General features: G+C 37.3%; 1 protein-coding gene across 1 annotated transcript; it reads right to left on the bottom strand.

Annotated features, from left to right (window-relative positions):
* Window positions 1-128: 128 nt before the first annotated feature.
* On the bottom strand, window positions 129-22,711 carry LOC146004684 (disks large-associated protein 5-like). Its single transcript, XM_083143614.1, has 6 exons — window positions 22,529-22,711; window positions 19,776-19,925; window positions 18,527-18,663; window positions 7,448-7,549; window positions 5,146-5,350; window positions 129-505 (listed from the first exon to the last, which is right to left on the bottom strand). Exons 1-6 carry the CDS (start codon window positions 22,545-22,547, stop codon window positions 474-476), a joined length of 645 nt encoding a protein of 214 aa, XP_082999740.1. The 5' UTR covers window positions 22,548-22,711; the 3' UTR covers window positions 129-473.
* Window positions 22,712-22,732: the final 21 nt, after the last annotated feature.

Below are 22,732 nucleotides of genomic sequence, written 5' to 3'. Positions count from 1 at the left end.
ATATTGATAATGGAAAAACAAATTTGCATAGCATTTATATTCTGAACGATGGAAATGCCCTATAAAACCAAATAATACACGAATACCACCATTTGTAAATTTTCTGCTTCATCATATCACTAATGAATGAAACAATCTCTTCATCTTTCAATGAATAGAATAAATTTTTAATGGCACATTCCAATATCTTTCCTTTGGCAAAGCAATATCAAAACCAAAGATTACAATGAAAATTACAGACAAAACAAATTATTGTAAAATTTGTATATCACAGCTCTCAGAATCACACATGCATTATTCAAGCATAATATTTTGTACTACAAGTACATGTCTCTTACATAATAAAAAATATACAATTTATATTCTGTAAATCACAGCCGTCCATATGTTTCTTTAAAATAATATAAAATCAAATATCACCAGGTCAAATCCATTTCATAATTTTTAACCTGAATATAGCTTCAGAAAGTTTTTCACAAAGAAGGTGAAGTAAACAAACCAGATTCTGTAAAATAGTCAAAATAATAAGTAGGCAAATATACAAAAACAGCACAGACACAAATAGTAAGAAAAGAAAGTTTGCTGATTTACTGTTGCATCATTAAGAATAACAAAAAATTATCCTTGTATAAAATTTCATTAAACAACAAGGAAAGTCTTACCTTGCATCATATTGTTAAGGAAAATATTCTACAGTCTTTTTTTAAATATAAACTACAAAATTTCATCAAATTCCTTGCTGAACTTTGCCACATAAATTAGGCACAGACCGATATGAAATTTTGACCGTAACCGATAAATTACAAATATAAAATTTACTGATATTCATTCATATCGAATTACTCACTTATGACAAATATTAAAAAAATATATATATTTTTATTATATAAAATATCTAAAAATATAAGATGAAAGTCAATTACTTTTGCCAACGTGAGTCTCCTTTGTCGATATATGCTACGTTTCGGGGGTTCAACCGCTCCCTTCTTCAGGCACTTCTAGGCATGAATCACCACCATGCCGCGTCAAGTTTATCAATCAAGGAAAAGGTTTCGGGTATGAAATGGTGAAAGATAATTATATAAAACTTGTTCCCATTTGAAAGTAAAATCCATGCCTATTATCATTGTTCACTAAAATCCACGTATACAAATTAAAAGTGGTTAAAACTATAAAATCCCAATTCCCCTGACCTCCGTGTAGTTACCAGCTCTTGCTTCCTTTGAAATGAAGGAAACTAGCCCACCTAACTGCTTCTCCTCTCCACCTACGTCATTTCTGGGTCGAACTCTCTTATTTCCAGAGCCGCACGGACTACCTCCGGAGTAACCTGGAACCTATTAAGTTTGTATATAAGTAGTATAACAAATATACTACTGATCCGATATAAAATTCTAAATGGCCCTTCAAGAACCTGAATGGTTCATTCACTTCCTTAATAAACGTATGTTAACAGATGACTGCAGTGCAAAAGAGGGTGCATATTTTGTGTCGCCCCAGTCGACTGCAGCTTTTTCAAGCGCTAACTGTTGCATCTATGTTCTATTAATCTGTTGAACTCATTCTCTTTAAAAGTTGTTATGTTTCATTCTTTAGAATTACGTTAGTGTTAATATCACATATGTAAAGGATTTTTTAACTAAATTCTTAAATTCTTACTGAAAAATAATTTAAAAGATTTTGGTGTTTTGTTAAATTAAAAGAAAATTGTAAAACGTTGTAAAGAGTTACCTTGGTAAAATGTAAAAATGTATAAAAGAGCAATAGCTTTGTAACCCCGTGGGACATTCTCCTGGTTGCTGAAAGACTGATGATTGAGGACACGTTGGGGAAATATCTTGCCTCGTTCTTCGGATCAGCTGGGGTACTTGCATTCAACGGCAGATATTTCACTCTGAATAAGGCATTCTCCTGCATCATCAAAAGACCAGGGTTCTAAACTGCGGTACAACTAATAGGTTTAGGCCTACAAGTTGCATCGGGTAAATTGTCTGTTTAAGGAGTGTTTGTATATCATCAGAAGCCTGAATAAATATCCAAGTAAGAGATCCTAATAATCTTTCAAGTCCGATAAAAGGGTTGTAACTGGAAAGTTATATTAATTTCAGGGGGCACTGCAACCATTCTCGTTGGAACTTGTTGCTTGGCATGTATAGAAACATTAATAGAAATACGAAGAGATTTATTTCATAAATTAACAGATAGATTTTATTATTTTAAATAGCATAGGTTTTAAATTACATTAAGGTGATGAGTTACAGTTATGCACCATGTGTGCATTTATTTCAATATCGTTGGAATGGTCAATGCTACTTAAAAAAAAATCTAGGCATAAGCAAGAGTATGAATTTCTCTCCATGTTGCAAGTGGAAGCGTTTCTTTAAGTCCATTATTAAGCAAGACACGATGCTTGAAAATTATGAGTGAAAATTTTCAGAATCTCATATATTCCTTATCGAGAGAAAAAAAAAACTCAAGAACTTCAAGTTCCAGCTAACTTCAACTTCCAAGTTCCAGCTAATGAAATGGAAGTTTTGACTTTTCTACTGGTCAAAAGCTTCATGAAACTGCCCTCTTTCCGTTGATATCTTTTCCGCTGGTCAAAAGCTTCATGAAACTGCCCTCTTTCCATTGATATCTTTTCCTATGCCATCGGAAGTTTGATATTCCCACGAGAACAAATAAAATAATACTCCCATAAGCGCAATGCATTTCCCCTTGCCTCCTACGGCCATCCTGGCAGTGTTACCAAACCTGATGCGCATAAAAAAGCTAAATTTCACATTAAGAGTTAAAACTGACTTTCAAGTTCCAGCAGCATCACCCACCTCAATAATCCATCGATGGTCATATGAAATAGAAAATATAGGATTCCCGGATAACAATATTATGTCATCTCCATGACACTATAAAATAGTAGCTGGGAAAATAAGTGGGGGTGGGGCGACGGAGCCAATATAACAATATCACGTCACTTGCAAAATGTACTCATGGCAAAAGTTGGTCTACGTGGGCTGGAGCCAGTGCTAGCATCAGAGTGGGGCATGAGGATAGGCACCCCAGTTCACAGCCGAATGAGTGCACGAAAGAGACAGATCTGGCCCCAAAAGAGCTAAGTTGGCAACACTGACTCAGAAGGACGAGCCTGGTGTAAACTGTTCCGAATGCCCTTAAATAAATTTATAGATAAATTCATAGAACTACGAAAAAACAGTTTCGTGGAAAAGGTGAGTACAAGTTTATCTGTATTTGTCTACCACCACACCTCTCATTTCCCAAATATGAATCGACATTTACTTTTTTAAAAAACTAGGAAATCAAAATTGTGTTTTTATATCCCAAAAACTTTGTAACAAAATGGCAGAATGTTGCACTAAGACATTTACAGATATATTGGAACGATATAATTTTCAATAATTTTACGAATACACTGATATGCCTATTTCGGACGATACCGATGAATAGAGGCACATATTTTTGGTAAATAAAAAAGCAAAATTTCGGTATAAAAACATTCAATTTCGGGTTCAAAAGCAGTAAATAAAATAAAATTTCGCTGTTATAGGGGTATATAAAATGACATTTTGATTTTAAAAATGTGAATATAATCCCAAATTTGATTTAAAAACTGCACTTTTACACACATTAACACATTAAACATATCCCTTCTAATAACACATTAAATCATTACCAGAATATTAAGTTTATTCCTGTATAAAGGGGTCCATTTTTGCTTCTCAAATATTTACAGTAGAATTAATCAATTGTCAGTGAATTGCATAACTCACAGGATACTTCAGACTTCAGAAAGTGTCGCGTCGGTATATAAACGGTAAATTTCGTGTTTAAGAGTCTATTTTGCATTTTGCAGTCCATTTCGCATAATTTCGTGACAAAACAGGGTAGGAAAATGGACCTCACACCTTTCAGAAACATGAAAAGTTAACATTAGAATGTGGTATTTCACATTTCGTGTTTTCGTCAAAAACGAAATATGCATGCCTCTACCGATGAAGTTCCGAATAATCTATCCCATCCCTAGTATAAATGAATAAGGGTAACACACACTGCTTACAAAAAGATCATGATGAAAGTGCAGGTGGGTATATGAAACTAAAAACACAAATAAAACAGAAAGTGAATAAAAATAATAGAAATATGAGCAATGAGTAAATTAAAATGATCAAAAACAGCTCAAGAGTGAAATTTACATCCCACGGCTCATGCTACATTTTATCTTACATACAAGAAAAATAAATACGAGGAAAGTAAGAAGAAAGATATTATAATTTTAAAAGTAAATGTACCGGTAGATATTTTCATTAAAGAATTCTGTTTAACTATTTAAAAAATATCTCCAATGTTACCTCCATATATTCAAACATATAACCAGGATCTTTCTTGAAAAAGATGCAACCTTGCAGCATCAATTTGTAGAAAATATACCAAAAGTTACACCACAGAAGAAACATTTGTATTTTGATACACAAACAATAGTTTACAACATTAATAAAATTGACAATTGCAAAAAAGTTGCATATTCTTTGCATTTTTCATTTTTACATATAAATTATCACAGTCGTAAAAGATAATAGTCGTATCGTTATAGTGCAGTTATAAACTTAAATTTGGAACATATTACCAATCTAAAACAGCTGCAGTGGTCTACTGGGTAGGGTGTCGAACTGCCACGTGGGAGACTTGTATTTGATTCACAGGGTGGGTGATCTACGGTCAAAATTTTTCTGGCCTTGTCCCTGCATAAAGCGGCTCTGGGGTTTACCCATCCTCAAATCAATAGATACCTGGGAGGCAACCTTGTAGGGTAAAGGCAACTGGATCGTGGTTCTGATAACATCACCACCACGAGATCAAGAATGTGTCTGGAGGAAAAAGTGAAATGAGTTTCCAGTTTTAGATTCCGGTAAGCAAAATAATAATAATTTCTCTGACTTTTAAAGTTCGTTGCCCGGTGCACAAAAACACTGAACTGACTGAAAATAAAACAAAAGACAAACCTGTCAGGATGGGCAAATTTTATGATGCAATACCATGAATTGTGTAGTGTAGGTGTGTATCTGCACACCTTTGTATTTGGGTGTTTTAAAAATGTAATACATAACCAAAGGTCAGAAACACACATACCTCCAGTGGTAGTTTGTGCAAGCAAGTCTGGAGCCTGAGACGTCTTCTCGTTCTTGCTAGCTTCAAATTCAATATCGCTTACGCACCCGTCAGCTTTTGTCCACTTCTTGAGCCTGGCTTTCACCTCCGCCAGCCGCATTTTAGCCTCCACAGAAATATGTTTTGGAACTGATTTTTTCTTTAATCTGCATGTTCCGGGAGTTTCCTGAAATACAAATTGACATATCTTATTATTTTCTTGTAATTTACAGTTATTACAAGCATACGAAAACAGTTTTTCGTTGTGACGTTTCAGGAGAACACACGCTCCCTTCATCAGACATTTATTTATATTTTGAGTAAAGATACAGTTATAACAATGGTTAGCAATTTTTTAAACAAAAGGAATCCGTTATACAGTATAATGGATGTTGTCAATGTTACATTGTTGTAATATAGCAACCTAACTGTGAAAAGAAGCAGTCTGTTTTATTTTTATTTCAGATAAAAAATTTTGATCACATTATTTCTTATTTAAAATTATGAATCCCAAATATCATTAGGTAATTCAAAGTCATCACAAAGTTTCTTGATGTTTTCTGTTACATTAAATTTTAAAGATGGTGGCTTACTCCATTTGTGAAAAAACTCCATACTGGATCTATGTAAACCATAAACTACAAGAAAATAATTCTACAATGCAAGCAATGCATACATACAAGAAAAACTATTATGACATATCTTATGTTTTCTAAATTAATCATCATTAATTTATAATGAAACTAATATTTTTAAACATGAAAAAGCTTATTCAAGGTGGCACAAAAGTCATCTGATTTTCTTAGCCTATAGCTAGGTTTTAAATTAAACAAAGGAGGTTTTTTGTGTTAAACTTTTATTGATACATGTAAGTTTTATGTCCTCAATTTTTAAAGATAACATCCAATAAATGACCACCATTCGAATTGATGCAAATTTGGGCTCTTTTTATTTCATTCTCCATGGTGTTGGAAATCTGCGGGGAAATGTTTTCAATTTCATGCTGAATATTGTGCATTAGTTGCTGTTAGTGCTTATTCACATAAACCAATGACTTCAAATATCCCGAAAGGAAAAAATCTGGAGTGGTCAAATCGGGGAACATGGCCGGCCATGGCAAATCACCAAAACGGATATTACTCTGACTGGAAAAGTGTCACGCAAAATTGTCACAATTTTTCCACGTTCTTGTGGGGTATACTTATTCATTTTCGCACACAATAAATTTCGTGTGTATCTTCTATTTAACTGACAAAACACTACTGATATAAACAACAAGATGTCAAAATAAAGGTCAGTTCAAATAGGATGATGACTTTTGCGCCACCTGTTACTTCTACTTCAAAAAATATGTCATGCAAAACATCTGCTCTTAAGAAAAGTATATACTTTACTCTGCCGAGGGGGTCGTCAGAATGTAACCCTGGTTTTATCCAGGCCTTTTGACGCAAATTTTAAATTCGTACACTTATTTCACAAAAAATGTTATAACTCAAGACTATTTGACCAATCTACTTCGGGTAACTTTTGTTTTGCAGCTAAAACATCAGGGCGCAACCGTGCAGAAATCAAAACGTCAAAGCCAATAAGAGGGGTTGAGTGGGCCGCGGCCCCCAACTTTCAATGACAAAAATCATAAAAATGGGGAGTTTGCCCCTCTTCCCATGCTATTTTGGGTTTTGGGAAGGGGGCGTAAATTTAGCCTTATTTCTGACCTAAAGGTAAAAAAAAAAGAAAAGGTAAAGTGTTCCCCTATGCATAGCACCACGCCATGAAGGCGTATAGGGGGTGTGGGGGTAACGCCCTACACTTTCTTGATCCGGTCGTGAGTGGGGGTGATGTGATCAGCATCACGCCCCTGACCGCCTTTACCCCCCAGGGTTTCCCCCAGGTACCCATGTTATTTGATGCTGGGTGGGCGCCGGAGCCGCTTCCAACGTTAGAAAAGTTCCCGGATTTGAACCGGCCGGGGATCGAACCCGGGACCTTTAGCATGGTAGTCAGACGCGTTACCGACTGAGCCACCACGGCCACTCTTATTTCTGACCTAACAGAAAAGTATCAAGATAATAAAAAAAACAGGAATTTTGTAATCAGCTGCATGGTCGATTTTTGAACCAAATTACGTGTAGCACCTTATATTCGATGGTCGAAAAATCGACCAAAATACGAGTAATGGATATACAATAATAATAACACATTGTTCCAGTATGGAAATTTTTTATCACATGGAAGATAACTACACAACAAATCAATGCCTATAATTTCAATTAACTAAACTCACTGATTTAAGGTTTTCTTTCACATTGGTTGGTTCGGGCTCTACTTTCCAGTTTGATTCCTTCATTTTCTCCAGCACACGAAATTTCTTCTTTATATCATCCACCTGAAAATTTCAATGGAATAATACATAAGTTATCCATGTCAGAAGTTTCAAAGTATAAAAATGTATTGCCTCTTTTACCACATTTCTAAAGAAGAACGCTAGAAAATATCAACAAACTTAATTTTAAGTTACTAACAATAAATTTTTTGGTGCAACATTCCTATGGGGCAAAAGATTGACTGATTTTTATATTATGGGCACATCAGTACATAGGCTTTCATTGCCTATCACAGAATACAGGGACAAGACCGTAACAAAAACAAAACAGAATCTTACTATAATAAAGTGTGTCTATACTGTGTCTGAAGATAAAAGCTCCACGCTATCCTGCATAAGCGACACTGGTGTTTTTCCAGCTCGACATTAAAATAATATGTTCGATAATAGTACTTAATTCATACTTAGAGTTGCCACTGTGCATTTTTCACTTGGAAGATCCTGTTCTGTGAAATAATATAAACTTTCTTACATTATGTTTTGTTTAATTAGGGTAAGTTTTCTTATTTTACGTTAGGTTAGGTTTGCTTACACTCCTTCATTTTCAGTTTAATTTATTGTTTGTGTATTTATGAAGTGCTTCCTTAAAATAAGGGGGGGTTATTCTGCACATAAATTAGGCTCACTTTGATTGATTTATAATGAAGGTGCCTGAAACTTAACGCTACATTTTCTTTCCCTTCCCAATGTTCCCTCTAGTTAGCACATCAGGCTACAATGCCAGGGGTCCCAGGTTCAAATCCCAGCCTAGGCATGGATGTTTGTGAGTGTCCATTCATCAATTTCATCATGTCATTACTCATCCCCATCTTCGCAAAAGTGAAGTAAAATAAAGCAAATCACTCATTCCTTCCAATGTTTCCTCACCATACATCCTGCATGTCGGAATCCTTCATTCATACCCTCTCCCATGAAGTATAATAATAATAATATATTTTTATTTAGCGGGCGAGGTTCAGCATATGTTGTTCCCTCACCTAACCTTTGTCGGAATACAGTCTATAATTGACACACATTTTCTACAAAAAGTACATATATCCAATAAGAAAAAGAAAACAAAACAAAAAAAGAAATGATAAAAATAAAAAAATAAAAAGATGAAAGAATAACATATGGTGAATTGGAAAATAAAATTAAAACTATTTGGTCTAGGAATTAATTCGTGCGGTTGTTATGCACACATTGAAGCTGTAGTTCAAACACAAAATACATAAATACCTTAAGAAAAATATTGTCCATCGCGAAGAAGTGAGCCGCTGTCCAATCAAATCGTTATTCATGCAATCGAACAAGTAGTAGTCCGAAGGAGCAACGTCTGGTGGGGTAAAACTTCCCATCCGACATTTTCTAAATAGATTTTGACCGGTTTTGCAACATGTGGGCGAGCGTTATCATGTTGAAAAATAAGTTTATCATGTCTGTTCTCCCATTCTGGTCGTTTCCTTGCCAGAGCTTGCTTCAAACGTATTAATTGTCGTCGATAACGTTCTCCATTAATAGTTTCACCCGGTTGCAGCAGCTCATAGTACACCACACCTTTCATATCCCACCATATGCACATCATAACCTTTGCACAGTGAATATCTTGTTTCGGTTGTAATGGACCTGGTTCACCTGGCTTCACCCAGGCCTTTTTTCGTTTCGGGTTCTCGTAATGGATCCACTTCTCATCGCCAGTAACAATGCGATGCAAAAACCCCTTTCTTTTCTGTCTTTCAAGCAGCAATTCGCAAATGGTTTTTTGTCTTTCAACGTCTCTGTCTTTCAATTCATGTGGAACCCAATGTGACATCTTTTGAATCATTCCCATGGCTTTGAGGCGTTTGGAAACTGTTGTTTGATCATCGCCTAATGCTTCTGCAAGTTCTTCCTGCGTTTGACACGAATCCTGATCGAGCAATGCTCTCAATTCTTCGTCTTCAAATTTTTTTGGCTGTCCAGGTCGCTCTTGGTCTTCCAGGCCGAAATCACCACTTCTAAACCATGCAAACCACTTCTGACACGTTCGCTCAGCTAGCGCATGGTCACCATACACTTCCACCAAAATACGATGACTTTCGGTAGCACTTTTCTGCATGTTACAGTAATGAAGCAGAACACCCCGCAAAAACACTTTATCTGGCATGAACTGCGCCATGTTCAGTTGACTACAAAATGCTATTGTTGACGCGTCAATCAACTGCCCTATACTAACAGGAGTTTTCAACGCATGTGTGGCTACACGGAACTGTGGGACGATACGCTCCTTACGCCATCTCTTGTCCAGGCGCACAAATTGATTCCTAGACCAAATATAAGTTAATACATATTTATAGTAGAAATGGTCTATCCAACATCCTTATCAAATCTCGATACCATAATTAAAAGCTGAAGCTCAAAAGGGCACTCAGCATGAGTTAGGACAAACAAAGGACAATCCAACAGAGGATGATCCTGACCATGGATTCATACATAGTCCCTCATTGGCCTGCAACAAGCAGTTACTGGGGTAGTACGGGGAAGTGAGGTTGACTTCTGGGTGCCTTACCAGAAGATCATCCCTTGGTACAAGAGAATACATGGATAAATAATGTATTCCTATAAGTCAGCGGTGACCAACATTTTTTGGTTTGAGGGCTAATTTACATTTCAAGAATCACAGGCGGTCTGCTTATCTTATGAGACCTAACAACGAGAGCCTAAAAAAAGAAGCAAAGGGTCAATACCATAAAATCGACATTGATTACTTTATATTATGTATTTATTTACTTATTAAATAAGTTTTGGCTTCAGCACTGTGGCCTTACACCTGTTTTCGGCCATATCTCCCCAGTCCACCATTAGCATCTTTTCATCCTTTTAATGAGAAGGTAATTTTTTTCTTCTACATAAACATAATTACTACAATTTTATTCTTTCATAAACACTCATTTTAACATCCATTATATAACAGATTATTTTTGTTTAAAAAATTACTAACCATTGTTATAAAATGAAAATAAATGTCTGATGAAAGGAGCGTGTGTTCTCCTGAAACGTCACAAAGAAAAACTGTTTTCTTATGCTTGTAATAACCGTAAACTACAGGAAAATAATTCTATAATGCAAGCAATGCGTACATACAAGAAAAACTATTAACGAAAGTATTTCACTTGTTGCTGGGCATCAGAAAAAAAATTACACAACTATTTTGTACTTTTCAGCAGTCAGTTCACTTGTTTACAGACACTTGACACTGTATCCCACCAATGATTTTATCATGTTGCAAGTCATATGACTAGGGAGCGGAAGTTGATGAAATGTCATCTTTTTTCTGACATCTCTGACACAATGCCCATTAAATATACACAATATTACACTTCGTCTAGAACCGAAAAAAGGTAATTTTAAAGTGCATTTTTTGCCAATTTTCAGGTTTTAGGTCATTTTCCCATCATTTTTCGAAACATTCGGTGTATTGTTTCGTCATATTTTGTCACTTCTTTCATTTTGGTAATATTCTTGAGTCTTTTCACCAAGGTGAATATAGGTCTTATATCTCGCAGGATTGCAATTTACGAGCAAAAGAAATGCTGAACTGGTGACAGTCTTTGTTGAGTCGAGGGAAACCACCAGGTTCCCGTCTGGAGGAGGGAGGGGGGTAAACTCAGATATTTCAAACAATTTCTGATATTCTTTTCCGGATGGGTCCCTGATTTTGGTTTCCCTATTTTTTATACAATTTGTTAAATTTATAGACAAAAATTGTATTACGTGGATCGTGATAATTTATTTTTCTTTACAGAGCCACAGAAATACACCACACTACATCACCAGGCAAAGATGCGGGAAATTAATGAATTTTACACCAATTCATTCAGTGTATACAACTTTTTCATTACATTGTTTTAAAATTATTCTGTTGATTCCATTGGAAATCCTCATTGCATATGTTAATTGAACTTGCATGTGGTATCATTTGGTGCCCTTTTTTAAAGCAAGATTACATATTGTTTAATTTCCATTTCAATTTTTAACTTTAAACAAACAAATTTAATGGTCATTTTTTGCGTAATTTTTTCCCATTTTTTAGGACATTCTATAGGTCATATACCTATATTTTTTAGGTCATCAACTTCCGCTCCCTACATATGATGTTACTGTTACTCTCAAGCAGGAAATCAAGTGATCATCAGTTAATCGTTTATGATTAATTATTATGTGATTCAACAAAGGAAGAAATTAACTGTTACAACAAAGTTCTTTTCCTGATACAACAGTTGAAAATACAGAGGTAAGTAATAAAATATTTTGTGACTATGCATAATAAAATCCATATAATATGACAGAGCACTGCGGGCTACCTCTTGCAGCTTGACGCGTTGACCACCCCTACTATAAGTTATGCCTCCCAAAAAATTCATCTTTACAGATTTTTTCTAAATAGACAGAAAACTACTTTTATATTCCTCATGATGTCCATAAAAGTGTGAAAAGAGCAAGCTAAAATGTATCTTATGTGAGCATAGTTCTATAATATCTATAAAAGATGGGGAGAAAAATGTGCACTAGATGGGATGAACATAATAAAGATATTAAGGAAGGGGTTCCCAAACCAGGCCTATCCGAACATATCATAATGAGCGGACATAGGATTATAAAAAGAGAAGTAATTAGGAATGAGGAGAATAAATTAAACAGGAACGTTTATGAAGCTGCATTTCTATGCACCGGCAAAAGGACGAAGCTTAACAGAGATGATGGTAATCTGGAGGAAGGGTGGATCGCTTTTCTTAAAAAGTGGGATAAAGCAGTAAATACAGACACTAAAATGAGTTTTCATGTCACTCCCGAGGTTGTGAGGGCCGTCGAAGAAGAGAGGGAGTTCACCTTGGAATGGTGACTTAAACGATCCTAGAGGGGAACATTTCCCCTTCAACGCAGCACAGGAGCGCTCCCAGTCCGTGTGTTCTACCCAACACTGAGGGGAGTCAATAGGGGGCTATAATAGGTCGTCGATTTTTATTTGTTTTAGTTGTGGTTTTTGTTTTTAACTTTTTTAACCAGTGAAGGTTTTCATCGGAGTTTTTATGCCGTCACAGTTAGCTTTTCTTACCTTTTTTATCCTCAAAGCTGAATCCTCAACTTACGATTTGACAACACGGTACCATGTTTGGCACCTAAAGGTTTTTTATTTTATTTACCTGATGAAGGAAGTAGTACAGACTTCCGAAACGTCGTTTTGAACCATTTCTACTCACTCACGTAAGTCATTTATATATTTTTATCTGTATTGATAGTGAGTAAAATGCACCATTGTAAAATGTTTATAAAATGAAAGATATATTGATATGAAGTTTTAATGAAGCAGACAAAGCATAAGTTCACAGACATTGATAACAGACAGTGTACAGTGATATATGTTGTGTCGGGAGTTCTTTCCTGAAGCAAGCACGGACCATTCTTATCCCTATTATAACTAAACTCTATACCACGGAAGCCTTTTAAGGGTCAAGGCCTAGCTAGGGTGACCATACGTCCCGTTTCAGAGGCATATCCTGGTTGTTCAGTCGATATTATTTAAAAAACACTATTTGTCCCATTTTATAAAAGACTAGAAGTTAGCTTGAAAACTAAATCTAAATTCAAGAGATATTTCATGCTAAAAAGAAATCGTGGAAATTTTAAACTAGTGTCACGACCTTTTATAATGTCCAAATGTAGTTGTATGGTATTGTGTGCGTTCCGTTATTTGTAGAGCACTGAAGAAGCATGACCAAGAAGCATACATGTAGTTTCAATAAGGAACTGCACTAAGATTTTAAATTCCTGCATCTTGACACAAACACAAAAAACAAATCTCACGCTGTGTGTCAGATATGTGGGGAGTTTTATGAACCGTCGTGAAGAATAAAGTTGTTCTCAAGAGGATTGGTTCTTCTGATAAATACTTCTGGCACTCCTCAGACTTCCATCAAAGGTTGGATCAGAAGAGCCCAGAAACACTATGTAAGTCATACCGAGATTATAACAATATCTCTTGACAACAGTGTATCAAATTTTATTTATTGTTTATGATGTATACTTTATGAGATCCTTACTTTAATATATGACAATAATTTTATAATTAGGCCTAACCGATGTTTCATGAGGAAAGGGGGGGGGGCAGTAAACTGACCTCCTTGAGATGTCCCAGCTTTGGGTCAAAATATTATGGCCACCCTATGCCTAGCAAGTAGCATTTTATTGATTCATGATTAGTGCATAAAGCCGCATCATTACTGTTCTCTGGCTTTCAAGACTAGAGTCCACAACCATTGCTTGGTTAGCACAGTGTGTACGATGCCAAGGTTTCCAGTCTGGGGATGGGTGTTCCTTGTGAGTGCCCATTCATCAATTTCATCATATCATCACTCATTCTTATTTTCACGATTAGCCAAAAGTGGCACAAAAGCGAAATAAAAATAAACCAATCACTCAATCAAGTAGCTCCCAAATTGTCATCACTATGTTGGGAAAATACACATTTTAAAAAAAAACACACCAGGGTCAAACCTGGGACCTCTCGCACCAAACTGAAAGTGCTAACCATTCAGGTTTTAAAACTAATGCAATGTATTTTCATTGAAATGAATTTACATGCACAAAAAATACATAACTTCAGCCTAAATTCCCTACCCCCATCTTAACACCAATGAACTGATCTAATATAACATACTGAATGTGAAAGATATATTTTCTTGGTAGAGGAAAGAGTAATTTACAGGATTCTTGTTGGGAAACCTGATGGTAAGAGACCTGTAGGAAGGCCAAGACGAAGATGGAGGACAACGTTGAGATGGCACTAAAGGAAATTGGAAAGGATGGAAAAGATTGGATTGATCTTGTCCAGGAGAGGGACAGATGGAAGGCTTGTGTTGTTGCAGCCACAAACCTTCGGGTTTAAGAAGGATACTGAGTTAGTGTTACGTACTCAATAGGACCAAATAATGAAAATTGTCTGCAAAAGCGGAATAGAGATGGCAGCACCAGGCATGCAAGATTAAGAATTAACATAATATATGCAAATAACTATATAAATAAACATAAAACGAATTGGAAAGATGAAAAACAATGAAATCTACTATAAGAAGATAAAGAATAAACATAAAAGAAATAAATTAATATATATATTCGATAAATCAAATCAGTGATCATATGTAAATTAATATGAAAATTAAAGAAGTCAAAGCACTGATACAAGTTTGTGGCTTGGAACAGATATTGCATCTGTCTGATTGATTTACCATTCCCATAGCGGAAATTTTGTTTACCCCAGTGGTTGTGCGTTCCAGTCGACGCCCCACAGCACTTTTGGTTGCACGTTTCAACCCTAGCACCTACTTGGATGCACATGTCAGTCATTTGACGGAGGATATTAGTATAATTCCCAAAGCTTAAGGGAAAAAAGGATAAAATAATTCATAAATCATCGAGAAACAGAAATAGAAGGAAGTCCAGATCCAGAATGTCCATTAAAAAGGAAGTCCAGATCCAGACCAGCCAATAAGAAGGAAGTCCAGATCCAGACCAGCCATTAAGAAGGAAGTCCAGATCCAGGCCAGCCATTAAGAAGGAAGTCCAGATCCAGGCCAGCCATTAAGAAGGAAGTCCAGATCCAGACCAGCCATTAAGAAGGAAGTCCAGATCCAGAACATCCATTAAGGAGGAAGTCCAGATCCAGACCAGCCATTGAGAAGGAAGTTCAGATCCAGAACATCCATTAAGGAGGAAGTTCAGATCCAGACCAGCCATTAAGGAGGAAGTCCAGATCCAGAACATCCATTAAGGAGGAAGTTCAGATCCAGACCAGCCATTAAGAAGAAAGTCCAGATCCAGACCAGCCATTAAGAAGGAAGTCCAGATCCAGAACGTCCATTAAGGAGGAAGTTCAGATCCAGACCAGCCATTAAGAAGGAAGTCCAGATCCAGACCAGACATTAAGAAGGAAGTCCAGATCCAGAACATCCATTAAGGAGGAAGTCCAGATGCAGACCAGCCATTAAGAAGGAAGTCCAGATCCAGACCAGCCATTAAGAAGGAAGTCCAGATCCAGAATGTCCATTAAGGAGGAAGTCCAGATCCAGACCAGCCATTAAGAAGGAAGTCCAGATCCAGAACGTCCATTAAGGAGGAAGTCCAGATCCAGAACGTCCATTAAGGAGGAAGTCCAGATCCAGACCAGCCATTAAGAAGGAAGTCCAGATCCAGACCAGCCATTAAGAAGGAAGTCCAGATCCAGACCAGCCATTAAGAAGGAAGTCCAGATCCAGACTAACCATTAAGAAGGATGTCCAGATCCAAACCAGACATTAAGAAGGAAGTCCAGATCCAGACCAGCCATTAAGAAGGAAGTCCAGATCCAAAACATCCATTAAGGAGGAAGTCCAGATCCAGACCAGCCATTAAGAAGGAAGTCCAGATCCAGAACGTCCATTAAGGAGGAAGTCCAGATCCAGACCAGCCATTAAGAAGGAAGTCCAGATCCAGACCAGCCATTAAGAAGGAAGTCCAGATCCAAAACATCCATTAAGAAGGATGTCCAGATCCAGACCAGACATTAAGAAGGAAGTCCAGATCCAGACCAGCCATTAAGAAGGAAGTCCAGATCCAGAACATCCATTAAGGAGGAAGTCCAGATCCAGACCAGCCATTAAGAAGGAAGTCCAGATCCAGAACATCCATTAAGGAGGAAGTTCAGATCCAGACCAGCCATTAAGAAGGAAGTCCAGATCCAGAACATCCATTAAGGAGGAAGTCCATATCCAGACCAGCCATTAAGAAGGAAGTCCAGATCCAGAACGTCCATTAAGGAGGAAGTCCAGATCCAGACCAGCCATTAAGAAGGAAGTCCAGATCCAGACCAGCCATTAAGAAGGAAGTCCAGATCCAGAACGTCCATTAAGAAGGAAGTCCAGATCCAGAACGTCCATTAAGGAGGAAGTCCAGATCCAGACCAGCCATAAAGAAGTCCAGATCCAGACCAGCCATTAAGAAGGAAGTCCAGATCCAGAACATCCATTAAGGAGGAAGTCCAGATCCAGAACGTCCATTAAGGAGGAAGTCCAGATCCAGACCAGCCATTAAGAAGGAAGTCCAGATCCAGAACGTCCATTAAGGAGGAAGTTCAGATCCAGACCAGCCATTAAGAAGGAAGTCCAGATCCAGAACGTCCATTAAGGAGGAAGTCCAGATCCAGACCAGCCATTAAGAAGGAAGTCCAGATCCAGAACGTCCATTAAGGAGGAAGTTCAGATCCAGACCAGCCATTAAGAAGGAAGTCCAGATCCAGAACATCAATTAAGGAGGAAGTCCAGATCCAGACCAGCCATTAAGAAGGAAGTCCAGATCCAGAACGTCCATTAAGGAGGAAGTCCAGATCCAGACCAGCCATTAAGAAGGAAGTCCAGATCCAGACCAGCCATTAAGAAGGAAGTCCAGATCCAGAACGTCCATTAAGGAGGAAGTCCAGATCCAGACCAGCCATTAAGAAGGAAGTCCAGATCCAGAACATCCATTAAGAAGGAAGTCCAGATCCAGAACGTCCATTAAGGAGGAAGTTCAGATCCAGACCAGCCATTAAGAAGGAACTCCAGATCCAGACCAGCCATTAAGAAGGAAGTCCAGATCCAGAACGTCCATTAAGGAGGAAGTCCCGATCCAGACTAGTCATTAAGAAGGAAGTCCAGATCCAGAACGTCCATTAAGGAGGAAGTCCAGATCCAGAACATCCATTAAGAAGGAAGTCCAGATCCAGACCAGTCATTAAGAAGGAAGTCCAGATCCAGAACATCCATTAAGGAGGAAATTCAGATCCAGACCAGCCATTAAGAAGGAAGTCCAGATCCAGACCAGCCATTAAGAAGGAAGTCCAGATCCAGAACATCCATTAAGGAGGAAGTCCAGATCCAGACCAGCCATTAAGAAGGAATTCCAGATCCAGAACGTCCATTAAGGAGGAAGTCCAGATCCAGACCAGCCATTAAGAAGGAAGTCCAGATCCAGACCAGCCATTAAGAAGGAAGTCCAGATCCAGAACATCCATTAAGGAGGAAGTCCAGATCCAGACCAGCCATTAAGAAGGAAGTCCAGATCCAGAACATCCATTAAGGAGGAAGTCCAGATCCAGAACGTCCATTAAGGGAGAAGTCCAAATCCAGACCAGCCATTAAGAAGGAAGTCCAGATCCAGAACGTCCATTAAGGAGGAAGTTCAGATCCAGACCAGCCATTAAGAAGGAAGTCCAGATCCAGACCAGCCATTAAGAAGGAAGTCCAGATCCAGAACATCCATTAAGGAGGAAGTCCAGATCCAGACCAGCCGTTAAGAAGGAAGTCCAGATCCAGAACGTCCATTAAGGAGGAAGTCCAGATCTAGATCTGTCCATTAAGCAATGTCCATTAAGCAATGTCTAAACAGAATAATATACAAATTGAAGAAATAATAAAAAACATATTGAGATGAAAAGTACCTGTAAATAAGAAATATAGAAGAATGTGTCTTATCATGTAAACATTCAATTTCCATGTATCCTTGTTTATAGAATATATTTGTTTAAACGTCTCCATTGGAAGGCATCCTGTCTGGTTTCGTTGTCTACAAAGATTCCTACCCTGTAGATATTCTAGCTGAGGTTTAAAATTAAGATTTATGTACCTTTGTACCAAATGGAGGTAGCATTAGTTATATTTTCTTTCTCAATAAATGTTCGTCACGAGGCATCTGATGATTTCAACTTTGAGAAGAAGCAACATATGGACATTTATTTAAAAGAACTTGAATATGGATTGTGCATTAATATTAATAACAATAATAACTAAACAAACTAAAAATAATTACAATTACATGCTACTAATATTGATGAAATTATAAGGAATATTCGACAAATTATTATTAATGGCCAATAATACCAATCTGTTAATTACCTGGCTACATTCCTAAATCACATTGTGCACATACTCTTATATTGTTTATACAGCTTACCTGAACTAACATTATATCCCAATATGCAGTGAGATCAGATATGGTGACAGTTTTTCCATTCTTAGGGCCATGCTCGCCAATGCTTAGAAGTTCTTCAAACTGTTTGAACTTTTCACGAACCAGCAGATTTGCCTGACCTATCACAAAACAATAAATCTTTACTGAAACTCAGTTGTTATTAACTTATAAGCAATTTACTGATGACATAGAAAATTGAAGTGTGGAAAGATAAGCTTACTCTAGGAACATAGTCAAAACTGCAAGATTGACCAGGGCAAAAACCTGGGTCTCCACCTGATATTTCACTCCCATTGTTTCACCCTGTGTGGAAACTGTCTGGGGCAGTTAACCCATTGTTCCTCCTTGAGAATTATGTTGATTTTTTTTAATCAACAGATTTTGATGTTTTGCGCAATATAAAATTGGTTCCAGCCAGTGGCGGCAATTGGGGGGGGGGGGCGAGGGGGCAATTGCACCCCACTTTTTGCCACTTTTGCCCCCGAACTATGCCAAAGCTTATCTACAGAGGAAAATATACTGTATTTGCCCCCCTCCCACCCAGTTTTAGCACCTTATACCAGATCCAGGATTGTGTCCTGGTTAAGCCTACAATTTTATTGGCTTACAATTCCTGTGTGTGCCAAAATATAAGCTATACAATAGGTCTTTATTTAAACGGGAGTGTTTCGGCCTCATGGGCCGTTCTTACAACCAGCCCTCCAAGTTTACTGTCAATACAAACTGATGGCACACACATGGGCGTCCGGAAGGGGGGGCAAGGGGGGGGCCGTGCCCCCCCCCCTGGAAAATGAAAGTCAACCAAAAATTACATATTTCACACATATAATTTAATTTCAGCCACAATAATGTGTGTTAATTATTGCACGAACATGATAAATTCAAATTTAAGCAATGTTTTTTGAAGGATGAACACTATTATTGGGGAAAATATGCCATGTTGGCCCCCCTGGAAAAAAATACCTTCCTTGCCCCTCCCTGGAAAAAATCCTGTGGACGCCCATGGGCACACAATCTAAATTTAATGAATACATAAGCCCTTGGTATCAGACGATAAGCACTATTTGAAAGAATGAACAGAGGTTTTCATGGAACATAAACACAATTGTAACCCCCAAAAATGCGGCAGATACCCTCACTATTTAAAATCCAGTGAGTATAATTGTCATCTTTATATTTAAATTAAAGTTCTATTTTAAAACTGCACAAAAAATATTTAAAAATTCCATACCTACAGCTAATAAAATATGGCCTGCTGCATCTTCAGGTACACCTTCTTCCAGTACCCTTTTCCACTGATGGCAGCTTGATTCTAAATTCTGCTTCTCCGTGTCTGAAACATTACGCAGGGATTTTATGTTCTCCATGTCTTCTGCCTGATCTGTAATGAATAAAGTTATGGTAAGATGATAACCCTTAGAATTTACACACTTTTAGAATAAAGAATGAATGTTTGAAGTAGCAAAACTCCTGTATTCTGGAAGATTTGAGGTGGTGGATGAAGAGTTTGTTAGCCAGCAACTGGAATGTTATATAATCTCTGAAGTTCTTAGAATGGAATTCCACAACTTTTGTTGCAGAAACTGTTATTTATTTTAGATACATAGTCCTGAAGTCTTGCAGAAGTGGGAAGCTTATTTGCACGTTATAAATAGGGAACAGAACTTTAGGTAAATAAATGTTATTTTTCTGCGATAAGATAGACACCTCGGTTTTGCCAAAATTCTGATCATAGCCTTATATGTCAACACTGCAAATTTTATTAACACATATTTTCCATTTTTCCGTATGTAAATACATATTTTGCAATTTTTTAATTTAAATACATAAAATCGCTCATTGACTTCAGCTACCTCGAAATCCTCAAAGGAAAAATGCTTAGTTCCGCACCTCTTTCATATCGAGAGTGCCAGGTTTGTTTTGTCTTTGAACACGATCGCTGGCAGACTTCTGGCGCCTTGCCTGCGTGGGAGTGCTAAATAATGACAAAACTGTCTCAACGAAAAATTATTTGCTAGTGGGTAGAGAGCTAGCTGGGGCTACACATGTAACGATAGCAAGGCTTTTTAACGAAGCGATGCAGCTATTGTAGCCAGAAGGCATAAAATTTCACAATGTTCTTCTCCTCGTGACAGATGCTGCAGCTTACATGAAAATACCTGCAGTAGGCCTTGCCGTTAGCTTCCCCAAAATGGTGCACGTTACATGTGTGGCTCATGCGTTGCATAGAATATGAGAAAAGATAAGAGCTCTTTATCCCAATGTCAATAAACTGGTTTCAAATTAGAAGAAAGTTTTTATCAAGTTGCCTAGAAAAATAGACATTTTAAAACAAAAATGTCCTGAGGTTCACCTTCCCCCTACACCTGTAGTTACATGATGGGACACTTGGTTGGATGCAGCTGTATATTATGCCCAGAACTTTGAAAGTTTTGTATCTGTTGTAAATGATCTCAACAAAAAAAATTCTGCAAGAACTGTTGAAGGATCCCTCCTTAAAAGTCGAATTGGCATACGTCTGAACAAACCTGTCCTTTCTCTCTAATTCCATACGAAATTGTCCACGAACACTTTGGCAGCTTCCGTGGGTGAAGTCCGTATAGTAGAAACGAAACTGAAAGAACTCACTGGATCTAACGCACAAGTGCTAATGTCTAAATGTACAGAAATTTTGGGGGAAAACCAAGGTTTTCAAACTTTGTGCCAAATTGCACGTGCTTTGGAAGGTGAATAAGAGGAAGTGGAAGCTTTGGAAAACTTTTTAGGAGAGGAGAAGAAGAGGGAGAGGAAAGAAGACAGCGTTAGTGACATTTCGTGCTTCAAATATGCAAGAATTGTTTCTTGTGACGTGGAGCGATCTTTCTCACAATATAAGATGCTTTTTAGAGATAATCGTCACAGATTTACAATGGAGAATTTGGAAAAAACTATGGTGATCCAATGCAACTCTTCCAAAAAATAGCTCGCCAAGAGGTAAGCATTTAGAAACTGATTTCAGGTGTTTAAAATGCATGTAATATCTTGTTTTGTTACCAAATGTTTTTTTTTATTTTTGTCACATATTTTCCTGTTTTTATATCACATATTTTCAACATTTATGACACATAAAAAAATAAATATTTCGGAGTTCTTTAGCACATAAAGTTCCGTTCCCTAGTTATAAAACACTACTCATGGAAGCATGCAGCATGAGTTCAACAGAAGTTGAATTTTTCGAAGTTAACAGAACCTAAAGAAAAGGTAGCATGTCAATATGTGCTTATAGGCAGGTAGAATTCGATTTGGTAAGAATTTACAATATAGAGAAAGTCTCCAATTTCGTTAATTTTCGGTATACTAACTAATTTTGGCCTCCTAATCACGAATCTGTTGTAAAAAACCGGGGGTCACGTCTGGAAATTGTACATTTTGATGAAAAATTGTTTGTTAGCGCCAAAAACCATCCACGGGTAGCCCCACAAACCATTGATGTTAGCCCCAAAAACCATCCATCGGTAGCCCCACAAACCATTGACGTTAGCCCCAAAAACCATCCACGGGTAGCCCCACGAACCATTCACACGAGGTTAGGTTAGGCCTGTTAGGTTAAGTTCCATTAGCACTCATTTCACCCTTAAATTCATCGAAAAAATAGGGATCTTACTAATAAATCATTTTCTTGTAAAACAACGGCGTGGTTGGACACAATGACAGGAGATTACATTTTTGTTCGTAAAGCTATGCATGTACACCTATATATAAAATAAAATCAATCGGATTTTTTCAAATTTTCAGACGTGACCCCCGGTTTTTTTCAACAGATTCGTGATTAGGAGGTCAAAATTAGTTAGTATACCGAAAATTAACAAAATTGGAGACTTTCTCTATATTGTAAATTCGCTCCGAATATTTAGCTTCTTACGCTGTAACTTCAGGACATAACATGCGCTCATAAAGAGTTTTGCACTGTAATTTGCAATTTGTTTGTCACATAACATGAATCACCTTTAACACATTTAGGCATCGGGCACAAATTATATTGCGGCTCCTGAAATCATTCCAAAGTAAAGTACCATGGAGAAGAACAAATCACTTCTGCAAATAGCGTAAGAATTAGTTCAGGTAAGATTTTAACTGAACCAATTTATGACCTCATCAAATTAGCGCGCCCTACCCACTCCACTCACAGATCATATATCCCCTGCATTG

The sequence above is a fragment of the Lepisma saccharinum genome, chromosome 22 (assembly GCF_977018435.1).
Source record: "Lepisma saccharinum chromosome 22, izLepSacc3.1, whole genome shotgun sequence".
In the NCBI taxonomy this organism is placed as follows: Eukaryota; Metazoa; Arthropoda; class Insecta; order Zygentoma; family Lepismatidae; genus Lepisma; species Lepisma saccharinum.
The sequence above is the reverse complement of the archived record's forward strand: the minus strand, read 5'-3'. Positions and strand labels throughout refer to the sequence as shown.

Coding starts and splice junctions, on each gene's coding strand:
- LOC146004684 (XM_083143614.1), bottom strand. Junction 18,664..19,775: donor CCATATTTTATTAGCTGTAG/GTATGGAATTTT, acceptor GTTTTGTGATAG/GTCAGGCAAATCTGCTGGTT. Junction 7,550..18,526: donor GGGATATAATGTTAGTTCAG/GTAAGCTGTATA, acceptor TGAAATTTTCAG/GTGGATGATATAAAGAAGAA.